Here is a 13,065-nt window from a genome sequence, read left to right on the forward strand (position 1 = left end):
TATATATATATATATATATATATATATATATATATATATATACACTCATATACATACTTATAAAGTTTCTCTCTACATAGGAAAGATGGATATACATATCTGTATTGGTATGTATGAGTATAGATCTCAGATGGACAATAATCTCAGAGGAAAGGCTTCTCTTCAGTTTACATTGCAGGAATTGCCAGGAATTCTGGAAAGGTAAGTGACTTATCTACAGTCACACTGTTAATCTGTGGCAAAGATTGGACTTGAGCCCTAGTCTCCCAGACTCTAAGACTCTTTGTCAACACCCTACTGCCTCATTTATTTGCTTTATGGGTTAATTTTAAATAAATATATTTGTAAGAAATATTCTCCTTAGAGGGGAAGGGAAAAAAAGGAACGTGTGGCTTTGCTACCAGTATCTTCTCTCTTTAAAGTTTTTTAAGTTAAACATTAAGAGAGCTGTGTGACCCTGGAAAAGTCACTTGACCCCCCCCCCCTTTCCCCCGCCTAGCCCTTATTGCTCTTCCACCTTGGAACCAATAGTACTGATTCTCAGAAGGAAGGTAAGGGTTTTAAGAGAAAAAAAAAAAAAGATTGAGGGACCAAAGCCTCAGATGTTCCGTGTAGATAGTACTCAAATGCTCTCATTTGTCCTGGTGTCATTCCCATCTGTGGTGTCTTGCCTCTCTCTGACCAAATCCCAGGGCTTTCTGCAACTGGAGAAGGAAGAATTTTCCCACACACTAAGCAGGGCTCCACATTACAAAGAAGGCATGTGAAGGACATCTTGATCTAGCAGCTTCTATTAGAAAGAAATGTCTCATTCTGGTGCTGCTTTTGACACAAATTCAAATTCATGTCCAGGAAATGGGAAAGAAGATGAGCAGAAATAGTGCTGAGTGACACCACCTCAGTCTTTAATGGGATGAAGCCTTTTTTTTCCCCTTAACATATGCTACAAGTAGAAAACTTGAGAACCAGAGCCATCACTAGAAACAATTATGCCTAGAACAATTCTGGGTGAACTGCCCTGAGTTACAGAGAACAGAAACTTACAGTGAAAATTGGGTTGGGTTCGAAATCAGAGAACCTAGAGGCAAACCACAGCTCTAGAACGCATTGTGTGGAACAGGAAAAAGAGAGCGGTGGCTCTAAAATTGTCGAGATGTATAGCTGAGAATGACCTAGTAGAGAGGTTTTTGGTTTTTTTTTTTTTAACTCTTACCTTCTGTCTTGGAGTCAATCTTGTGTATTGGCTCCAAGGCAGAAGAGTGGTAAGGGCTAGGCAATGGGGGTCAAGTGACTTGTCCAGGGTCAAGTGACTTGTCCAGGGTCACACAGCTAGGAAGTGTCTGAGGTCAGATTTGAACCCAGGACCTCCCGTGTCTAGGCTTAGCTCTCAATCCACTGAGCCACCAAGTTGCCCCTAGTACAGAGGTATTTAGCCAGGCATCCATGATTTCAAGGAGTCTCTGAAATTTTTTTCCCTCCATTTCTATAACCATATAATTAATTTCCTTTGTAACCCAATGTTTCATTTCATGTATTTTAAAATATTACCCTAAGAGGGCCAACTAGGTAGCATAGTAGATAGATCACCAGTTCTGGAGTTAGGAGGACTTGGGTTCAAATCTGATCTCAGACACTTCCTAGCTAGGTAAATCACTTAATTAATCCTCATTGCCTAGCCCTTGTCCCTCATACGTTTTTAAATCGTTATTAAAGTGGGGAGGGAGGCACAGCTACATGGCTCAGTGGACAGAGCTAGGCTTAAAGACAAGAGATTCTGGTTTCAAATCTGGCCTCAGATACTTCCTAGTTGTATGACCCTGGGCAAGTCACTTAATCCCTCCTGTCTAGCCCTTATAGTTCTTCACCTCAGAATCAATACACAGTATTAATTCTAAGACAAATTTTGGTAAGGGATTATTTTTTTAAAGGAGGAGCTTGGTGATTTCTCTATAACATAAACCCTAAAAACTAGATTTTGGTTCAAAGAAATAAACAAAAAATTAACTGATTTTCACCCCCATGCCCCTGATGAATACAAATTTTCTCTCCTCCTTTCTCCCTCCCCCAACCAAAGAGAACTGGAATTTTTAGAAATATTGTTGTATAAAGAGATGTGAAGATATTTGGGGGGTGGGGAGAGGCAGGGGGAAAGGAAAGAAGGCGAAGGGGAAGACCTACTCATCTTTGCTAAATGGTGTCAAGTATGAGAAAAATCTAGTCTATGAACTTCCTTAAATAGATACTAAAAGTTGCAAATAGATACACAATTCTCTTCAGTGTGCTCTACTTGCAGAAAGCCGAAAAATAATTCCAAATATTTATCCAAATAGAAAAAAAAAAATTGTAGAGCCATATCCTGCCAAGAAACATGATACTGTATTGCTAAAAGCAGTTTGAACAAATGTTGCCCTGAAATAACCATGTAAGTTCAGACACAAGTCAGACACCAAGGCAAGGGGCCAGAGTTGTAACTAGGGTAGGGTGATGGAACTTTGTACCAGGGCATTGAATTTAGAGATTTGGACTTAAAGAGCAGAATTTAGTATCTGAGGGGCAAGAATAATTAAAATAGGGGGCAGCTAGGTACTCAGTGGACTGAGAGTCAGCCTAAGAGATGGGAGGTCCTGGGTTCAAATCTGACCTCAGATACTTTTACATTTATAAAATTCTTGACATGGCTACCTCAGTTTGACCCTCACAACCCTATGAGGTAGGTGCTATTATTATCTTCATTTTACAGATGAAGAAACTGAGGCAGAGAGAGGATGAACAGCTTACCCAGGGTATAAGATTAAAATGAATATCCAATAACTCTAAGTATTATATTTTATAAGATTTATTAATAAGCACTTGAAGTAGAGGAAAAAGAAAGACAAAAGTAAAAGCCTGAGTAAAGAGAAGTTTTCCCAAGCGTGTTAGTGGGAGAAGAGCCAGGAAGGGCAGGGTTACAGAAACTATCTCCAAAATGTAAGGATATAACATGAAGACAAAAGTGGGATTCTGGGAAATGGAGTCTTGGGGTACAAAATTCTAATTACACAAGGGTTAAACAATTCATTAAATCCAGCACCCTAGCCTGTGACCCCTTAGTTGTACACCAAGTCTAAGATATGATTCCATGAAGGGCATTTCAGTTAAAGACAAAATTCTATCCCTCAAGAACTTCTCCTGCATAAACAAATCACATTGTCTCTCTGATGACATCATTTTCTGAACCTAGTTACTTCAATAGCATATTCCTCCCCAAAATTCCCCTGTTTAAAAAAAAAAAAAAAGACTTAAATCCACAAGCCACGCATCATATATGAAACGTATGGGCTAGAATTTACATCTGAAGGGAAGCAGGCTATTTATTTTCTTTAAGGAAGCTGACAGAAATTTTCCAGACACCAGTCATAACTGAAAAAATAATCCCACATTCCCTAACAAAAGAGGGAAAATGTGTTCTTTCGGTAGTCTGCTAAAACTGTTTATTTCTTTAAGCTATCCAAAGGAAGCTACCCATCTCTCTTGTTCCATATGAGTCACAAAGCTAAGTCTAAAGCATTAGGACAATAAACTGAAACATTCTTCCCAAACTATGGCCAACAGAATTCATGAGACATGAAATAACAATTAGGTTGGCTTTGTAATAGTTAAACTTTTTTAAAAATTCTATAATTGGGGGCAGCTGGGTAGCTCAGTGAATTGAGAGCCAGGCCTAGAGATGGGAGGTTCAAATCTGGCCTCAGGCACTTCCCAACTATGTGACCCTGGGCAAGTCACTTGACCCCCATTGCCTACCCTTACCACTCTTCTGCCTTGGAGCCAATACACAGTATTGACTCCAAGACGGAAGGTAAGGGTTTAAAAAAAAAATTCTATAATTGCCCAAGTTCATTGTGAAATTCCTGGCCACTTTCTTCAGGCTCTCTCTCACTGCTCCTGAAAGAATTGGAGATGCTGGCAGGAAAGGAGAAGGGCACCCCAAAAGCCAGAAACCTGTAAGCTTGATAGCCTAGGGGGGAACAAATGGAGGATCAATGAAAAGGGAGGGAAGTTAGAAATTTAAGGGTCCAGACTAAAACCTGTCCCAGTAATTCTGCTCTTCCCAATTAGCTAACCACAAAAAGAGAGAAAAAAAGAGTCAAAGAAAGTGTGAATGAAGCTCTGTCTGGGAGTAGGGAGAAGTCGAACTATGGTAAAATTGCCAGGAAGGCAATTAGGGGTGCTACTTTGTGATAATTAGATTAAGTCTACACTGCCCATCTTTAGATATAATATAAACCTCTTTTCCATCTATTATCCCTCCTCAGCATTCTCTTTTCTGCTTCTTTCTCTCACCCCTATACTCATTCTCCTACTCTTTATATAAATAATTTCATGTCCCTCTTTCTCTTTTCTTTCCTGATGTCTTAGAATTGCCAATGGTGCACAAAAATGATATAGGAACCAATATAGACACTGGTCACTGAAGGAAAGTTGGAAAGAAGGAAATAGATTGGAGCCCTTGGATTTTTTAAGGACCAAGCCACCTCGAATAGGACTCATGATTCCATTTCTCAGAAAGCTCTAAGCCTGAGAAGTCAGAAGTTGGGTGAATACCTGTCTCATGAGTTCCTCCTGGCGCATTCGGATTCTTTCTCTTTCCATTTGGATCCGCTGGAGCCGTAGTTTCTGTTGCTGCTGCTGCTGGGTGGTTAAGGCATTGGGCAAACTCATCAAGCCAGCCTGTGGGTTTGGGGCTGGATGGTTCTGCTGGGACAGAGTAGTACTGGATGTCATCTGCTGCTGGTGCTGGTGGTTCATCACTGAAGGGAAGAAATTGGGAAGATGGTTAAAAGTGAGAAACGTAAATGTGGAGGAAGTGGGTCATTCTTGAAATCCTTATGGAAGACTCTTTTCTTTCTCTTTTATTAAAAGTTAATAATAATAATATAGCTATTATTTATGAAATAATTTTAGGTTTACAAAGTACTTTACAGAACTTATTTGATCCTCACAACACTCTTGGGTATAAGTGCTATTGCTTTCACCTCCATTTGACAGATGAGGAAACCAAGGCAATTAAAGATTAGATGACTCACCTAGAGTCACCCAGTTTATATGTGACCAATTTGTATGGAATAGAACTCAGTGTTTGTTGACAAGTCCAGCACCCTATCCATTGTCCCACCTAGCTATGTGGTAATAGAAATGGGGAGAATACTGAGGCTATACATGAATTTCTCTCAAGAAGTTCATAAACCTTTGGGAGAGACAAAGGCTTCTATATATCAAAGTACTTTAGTAAATGTTTGTGCAAGAGTGAAAAAGAATCCTCCTAAGCACCCCTCTTCTTACATTTGTTATGGGCGATACTGATGACAAAAGGAATTCCAAATCAATGTAAGTGTAGAAATTATATCTCGCAAAGGAATATTTTAGTGAAAACTCCACAAAGGATTATGTTTTTTAAAGCCATGCTTTTTATGGTGGCAATCTTGCTTAACCACTAGAAAGGGGGTCATAGAGAGTCAACATGACTCAACAACAACAACAACAATAGTATAGAAAAGTAAACAGGCTGATTGAAAACTCTGGAGTTAGGAAGGCCCTGAAAGTCTAACCCCTTCATTGTACAAATGAGGAAACTAACACTCAAAGAAACAAAACGACTTGACCAAGGTCCTAAGCACCTGAGGCAAGATTTGAAACCAGGTCCTCTGACAACAGTTCTTTTTCTATTCTCTAACTCCTGATAGCCAGAATTCACTTGAATTCATGCAAGAATTGAGCAAAATAACTAAAACCACTGACTACCCATCTTTCTTCCTTTTGGAAACCTCTGTTTAAATGTCTTTGGGGAAAAAAGGATTCTCACTGTCTTTCCCAGGTCATTTTCAGGAAAAAGTTGCCAGAAAATGATACACGTTTATGCTTAAATGAGGTGGCTCTCTATGGCCAGCATCAATCAGGTATCTTCATTAGAAATTCAGCTGTTTGCTTCATCGAGGAGCTTGGACCTGGGAAGAAGAAAACGTTTAGACTCCCAGGTTAAGAATACTTTAAAAGTTGATTTTACGGGGCAAATGCTTTTTAGCAAAGGAAAAGATGGCCTCTAGTTAGGTCCTTTAGCAAAGGAGAGCAGGGAGTTGTCCCCAGGAATTATTCCAGTTCCATATTCTGGGTGTAAACCTGGTTTACACACACCAAGAATGCGTCCTGTTATTGAACCCTCCGAGGCAACCAGATCCTCCTCAGCAGATTTTATTAATGTCTGAAACCTTATCTGGGGGAGTTTCAAACTGGGAAGAAAACTCTTCACAGACCACACCCTTGCTGGAACATTCAAAGCACTCCTTTCTCAAAGGGAGCTCTCCAGGGAGGGAGGCAGGGTGGATGGAGAGAACAGGCTTTTTCCAATTAAAGTTAGATTCAACCCACTCAAAGCTCAGCATGTCTGCTGGCCAACGGAAACAGAGGTCAGAAGATAGCAGTGCTTGAACAAGATTGTGTTTTAAAAGCAATGATGGCACGTTTGGTAGTAGCAGGGAACTAGAAACAAAGTAGTTGTTTATCCACTGGGAAATGGCTCAACAAGTTGTGGTATATGAATGGAGGAGAATGTAACTACAATGTAAGAAATAATGAAGATAATGAAAACGGAGAAGCATGGGAAGACTTATATGAAATGATGTAAAGTGAAGGAAGAAAGACCAGGAAAATAACACTCATAGCGATGATGGCAAAATAAATAAATGAACAAACAAATGAACGAACAAACAAACAAACAAACAAATAAATGAATGAATAAACAAGCAAAAGATCAAATAAATAAATGAATGAATGAATGAATGAATAAACAAATAAATAAATGAGCAAATAAGTAAATAAATAAATAAGTAAACAAGCAAACAAATAAATAAATAAATGGGTGGATGGATGGGTGAATGAATGAATGAATGAATGAATGAATGAATGAATGAGTGGGTGAGCTGGCAAATAAATAAATAGGTGTATGGGTGAATAAATGAATGAATAGATAAATAAGTAAATGAATGAATGAATGAATAAACGAATAAACAAATAAACAAACAAATAAATAAATAAGCAAATAAATAAATAAATAGATAGACAGATAAACAAGCAAATAAATAAATAAACAAACAAATAAATAAATGAATGAATGAATGAATGAATGAATGAATGAATGAATAAATGAATGAATGAATGAATGTAGGCAGTTAGGTGGCACAGGGGATAGAGCATGCAACTCTGAAAGACCTGAATTCAAATCTGGCTTCAAATACTTCCTCTGTGACCTTGGGCATAGACCTTTGTTTACTTCAGTTTCCTCATCTAAAAAAATGAGAATAATAGATGATAATAATCTACTTGTCAGGCTCTTTATGCAGATAAAATGAGAATGTATTCCTAAGGTACTTTATAAACCACCTCACTCTCCAAAACTCTTCAATCCAATAATGCTAACCTCCTAGTTGTTCCATAAATAAGAAACTTCATCTTTTGTCTCTGGGTATCTTCTCTGGTTGTCCCTTATACCCGGAATGTTCTCCCTCCTCAACTCTACCTATTGATCTCCTTTAAGTCCCAACTAAAATCCCACCTTGTACAAGAAGTCTTCCCTAATCCCTCTTAATTCCGCCACCTTCCCTCTGTTAATTATTTCCTATTTAACCCAAATAAAGTGTTTTGTATGTATTTATATGTTGTCTTTCCCCATTAGGTTATGAACTCTCTGAGAACAAAGTCTATATTTTGCCTCTTTTGTATCCCTAACACTTAGCAGAGTGCTGAGAATATTAGTAGGCGTTTAATAAATATTTATTGAATAAAGATGCTAATTATCATTATTATTATTAATCCTGAATTCTGGGAAATTATAGTGATACAGATTGACCATGAATAAGAAATGAGAAAAGGTACCTCCCTCCCTCCTTTGTAGAGGTAGAGAATCATGAATTCATTTAACATACAATCAGGCTAAGATGTCTAGAAGCAACAAGGTATTCTAATGGCAAGAATATGGGGATTTGGAGTTAGGAAGATGCTTATGAGCTATGTGACTAAGCTTGGTCATTTAATCTCCAACTACCTCAGTTTCCTCATCTATAAAGTGGGAATTATAATAATATTCAGAGTCCTTACATAAATGAGTAGTTGTTGAAGGTGAAATAGGAAAATTTGCATAAAGCAGTTTGCAAGATTCAAAAGTCTATGTGAGGTCCTAGGTTCAAAGCCCACCTCAGCCACTTCCTAGCTGTGTGACCCTGGGCAAGTCACTTGACCCCCCATTGCCCACCCTTACCACTCTTCCACCTATGAGACAATACACCGAAGTACAAGGGTTTAAAAAAAAAAAAAGTCTATGTGAGGAGGCAGAGAGGTGGCTCAGTGGACTGAGAGCCAGGATTAGAGATGGGACAACTTGGGTTCAAATTTGACCTCAGATGCTTCCTAGCTGTGTGACCCTGGGCAAGTCACTTAACTCCCATTGTCTAGATCTTACCACCCTTCTGCCTTGGAACCAATACCCAATGTTAATTCTAAGACAGAAGGGCAATGGGTTATTTGTTTTTTAAAAAGGTCCATGTGAATGTTAAGTCAATAACAATATAACATACATTGAATTGAAAATACATTAGCATTTGAATACACATGTGTGTATATATTGTAGTTCAGTCACATCTAACCCTTTGTGACCCCAGGGACCATTGGATACAAATACTGTCCATGAGGTTTTCTTAGAAAAGATTGAATTAGTTTGTCATCTCTTTATCCAATGGATTAAAGCAAACAGAGGTTAAGTGCTTTGCCCAGGATCCCAAAGCTAGTAAGTGTTTGAGGTTGGATTTGCACTCAGGACTTCCTGACTCCAGGCTCAGCACTCTAACCACTAAGCCACCTAGCTGCAACCAAGGCAAAGAGAAGTTAAGTCATTTGCCTAGGATCCCGCAGCTAATAAATATGTGAATCCAGATTTGAATTCAGGTCATCCAGATTCTAGGTCCAGAGCTCTAAGCACTGAGCCCTGAGCCACCCAGCTACATATATTTATATTTATATATTTAAATAAATTTATACATATAGACCAGCTATTGGCAGTGTCAGGAGAGAGTCTGGAGACTCTGGAGAGAGAAAGACAAGAGACATTCTGGCTCTCTGACCTTCAAGGACGAAGTATAGGAAAGAAGGAACATTTTTTTTCCCATGGACTGCCCTGGACTAAGAAATCAGGACTACAGAGATCATTGAGAACCACCTCCTTATTTTACAGATGAGGAAATGAAGGCCAAGAAAGAGGAAAGGTCAGCCATCCATGCAATAAACAGAAAACAGGGGGTTCTAAATGTGATAATCTTGCCCCCTAAGAGGGGAGAGTAACATTTTCAGCTTAAAATATGTATATTCAGAAAGTGATTCCAAACGTACTCTCTGAAGCCAGACAGGATTATGGGCAGACTGCCATAAGCCTCCTGAGAAAAGCTAATGATCTCCTCCACACTGTTCCTTTGCCAGTCTCGGCAGAAAGAAATAACCCAAACAGAAAGTGCTCCATCCAAGCAAAAATGCATCAAATCTCCAACAGGGAAGTCTTTTGTTTTTCTTTCCAGAAGAATAAGAATTGACATCTCACATTTATCTTTCTTTCATTGTTGCTTTCATTAGAAGGAAAGTTGGAAGACCTCAAAATAAATTGGTTTCTCTATCTTATTTTTGGAAATGGAAGAGTTCATGCAACATCGATATTTGACCGCTGGTAAACTTCCCAAGATACCAGGAAACGGTGAAGATGGAATTCAAGCCACCAAATATTTATTAACAATCTACTATCTATAAAGCACTGTGCTGGCAAAATCCAAAGATGGGGAAGATTGTGTCTGGTCCCAACAGTTGTGTATGGGAAGGAAACTTCATCATCATCATCATCATCATCATCATCATCATCATCATCATCATCGTTGTCATCACAGAGAGATGAAAATAATCAAAGGCAGAGTGTGAAGTTATAGCATGGTGTCATGGCTAGAGAGATTGCATTGGAGTCAAGAATATTGAGATTCTAGTCCTACCCCAAACTCAGATTGGTTATGGGACCCAGGGCAAGTCTCTTAACTTCTCAATGGTCCCATTTGTCTAAGTTGACCTGTATTGGTAGACTGATTGTCCTCATAGGACGTTCATCTCTGCTAATGAAATCATTGGGGTTTAGACCAAAACATAAGAGAGATACAAGAGTATGATGTGAATTTTCTGACTTTCTTTGAATGTACAAAAGATACTTTTTCCGAGAGCTGAGGCATAATGGAAAGAATATAACAACTGAAGTTAGAGAAGCACAGTTCAAATCTAGCCCTGAAACTTATTTCACCTGAAACTTTAAACAAATCATTAAAACGCACAAGGCCTCAGTTTCCTCATCTGTAAAATGAGGGAGATTCCTCTAAGGCAGGAGTCGGCAACCTTTTTGGCCATGAGAGCCATAAACACCACATTTTCTAAAATGTAATTTCGTGAGAGCCGTACAGTGCTCACAGTGCCGCTCCTGTAACAGCGCCTGAAAAAAAAAAATTGCCTTTATGGCTCCTACAGAAAGAGCCATATCTGGCCCTCAAAAGAGCCAGATATGGTTCGAGAGCCATATGTTGCCAACCCCTGCTCTAAGGGATCTTTAACTAAGATCTAAAAAGACTCCACCAGAGTTAGTTTACTTTTGAAAAATATAGGAAGAAGAAAATGGTAGGGATTTCTGTTTTAAACTTGGGTTCTTTGAGGGGTGAAGAGGAATGGAGGAAAGAGGGCAGTCACATCCTTCTAGAGCCAGAAGCTTCAGACTGAAGGAGCTAAGTGAATCAGAGGCTGCTCCAGCTGCTTTCCTGGAATGTTTGACAAATGTCCTCTTGGCCTAGAAGAGGTATGTATAATGACTTGCTTTCCTCTGTCCTAGATTTGCCTCTCTCTCTCTCTCTCTCTCTCTCTCTCTCTCTCTCTCTCTCCCTCCTGCGTCTGTCTTTCTCTTTCTCTCTCTGTCTCTATCTCTTTCTTTCTCTCTATCTCTTTCTCTGTCTCTCTTTCTCTCTGCCTCTGCCTCTATCTTTCTCTCTCTATCTCTGTCTTTCTCTTTTTCTATCTTTCTGTCTCTCGCTCTCTTTTTCTCTGTCTGTCTGTCTCTCTCTCTTTCTTAAATAGGCTTTGTTTGCAAAAACCATGCCAAATGAAGAAAACAAAACCATATGCTTAGACTTAAGAATAAAAACCAGAATAGGGATTGAGCTGTGAGTGCCTTTTGTCAGACTAGCAGTGCTCTGCTCCCTGGTAGTCACCAACGTTACAGTGTTAGGACCCTCAATCACTGAATCAAAAGATTCAGGAGTTACTTGCTTCTCTCCTCCAAAGGCTATTCCCAAAGGGATGGTTTAATGGGGGGAGTCAGGAAAGAAGGAGAGCTTGAGGGTGTGACCCGCCTGCTTATTCTTTTCCTTCCTTCCTTTCTCTGCCTCTTTCTTTCCCCTCCCAGGAAGTACACTGGTAAACAACACCTCTCTATTCCCAGACTTCTAAAGAGGGCCTCTGAGCCAAGTCCTTGAATATCTTGTTTCAGCCAACATGACAAAAGGTAGACTTATTGGGCCTGGTCAATTCAGGAATGAGAACATTTTTCATTTCCATTCTCCATTTCCTCCTCCTGTAAGCATGGATGACCTATTTCCAAATAGTAAGATTTTTTTAAAGATATTTTTTATTCTGAGCTTAACAAACCCAAATAAAATCAGCAATTTCATATGCACACGACAACAGAAGAGGCTTGTAATGCCAATCTCATGGACAGTTTGCTCTTCTATTAAATAAAATACTAATATATTAAATATAATAATTCCAACATATAACTTTCAAAGCTGTCCTATTTATCTGTGCTTCTTTCTGGTCCTCCTATTGTTCTTTTCTGTGCATTAAAAAACATACACTTCAATGATCTTCTTTTCTTTTTCTTTTTTCCATTCTATTGCTATGTTCCCTTCCATCTCCCTAGAAGAGGGTTTACAAAGCCAAGCTTTATACCCTAAGGAGGTGCTTCAAGAATCTGTGGATTTGCTGGCATGAGGGTTTCTTCCATCTATGCAAACCATCCTAATGACTGAGGAGACAGTGTCCAGAGACGGCATGCCAGAAAATAGCATCATCCTTTGAACAGCCTGTTGATGAGATGCCCTTAAATGCATTGAGCTTGGACAATAGATATCAAATTCAATCTGTGTCCACTCTCATGACCTTTACAAAGGGTTTGTACTTCAGGTGCACCACCAGCCTTCGAGAGCCCAGGACAGTGAAGAAAACCCAGGACTTCAAAGTCAGGAAGACCGAGGCTTAAATGACACTTCAGCATTTTCCAACTGTATTATAATAACAGGCAAGTCACTAAAAGTCCCCAGAGCTCAATTTCCTCATCTATAAATGAGGGAATTTGGACTGGATGGCTTTGAAGGTCCCTTTCAGTTCTAAATCCAGGATCCTTACTGAGGCTTGCTTCAGTGCCGGACTAGGGCTGGCAAAGATTGGATAGGATTCACTCTAGCTATTTCACTCAGAGCAGCAAATGCCTTGGAAAACATTCGTGTGACATTGCTAATCTGTTGAGCCTAGAGACAATTTATCATCTCCAGCATTTTCTCAGCAAAAAACACATTCATGTCTCCCATCCAAGATACTCCCACAATGCAAAAATTGGAAAACTAAGGAGTTCCCCAGAGACCCTTAAGTCTCTTGGAATATATACACCAACAAGACTTCACATCTGTGCTTGAGCAGATAGAACATTAACCGAAGATTTTACTTCAAAAAACTTCAACATAATGGGAGGTCCTGGGTTCAAATCTGACCTCAGACACTTCCTCATTTTGTGACCTTAAGCAAGCCACTTAACCTTTCTGGCCTCAGTTTCTTCATCTGTCAAATAAGCTGGAAAAGAAAATGGCAAACCATACTAGTATTAGAGGAAAGTAAGAAAGAAAGAAAGAAAGAAAGAAAGAAAGAAAGAAAGAAAGAAAGAAAGAAAGAAAGAAAGAGAGAGAGAGAGAGAGAGAG

General features: G+C 39.2%; 1 protein-coding gene across 1 annotated transcript in view; it reads right to left on the reverse strand.

Annotated features, from left to right (window-relative positions):
• Window positions 1-13,065, reverse strand: part of WWTR1 (WW domain containing transcription regulator 1) — an 84,756-nt gene that overhangs the window by 22,673 nt on the left and 49,018 nt on the right. The window contains exon 2 of the mRNA XM_044669470.1: window positions 4,585-4,790. Within this exon, the coding sequence (XP_044525405.1) occupies window positions 4,585-4,790 (206 nt within the window). The remainder of the gene's footprint in view (window positions 1-4,584; window positions 4,791-13,065) is intronic.

The sequence above is a fragment of the Gracilinanus agilis genome, chromosome 3 (genome assembly GCF_016433145.1).
Source record: "Gracilinanus agilis isolate LMUSP501 chromosome 3, AgileGrace, whole genome shotgun sequence".
NCBI lineage: Eukaryota > Metazoa > Chordata > Mammalia > Didelphimorphia > Didelphidae > Gracilinanus > Gracilinanus agilis.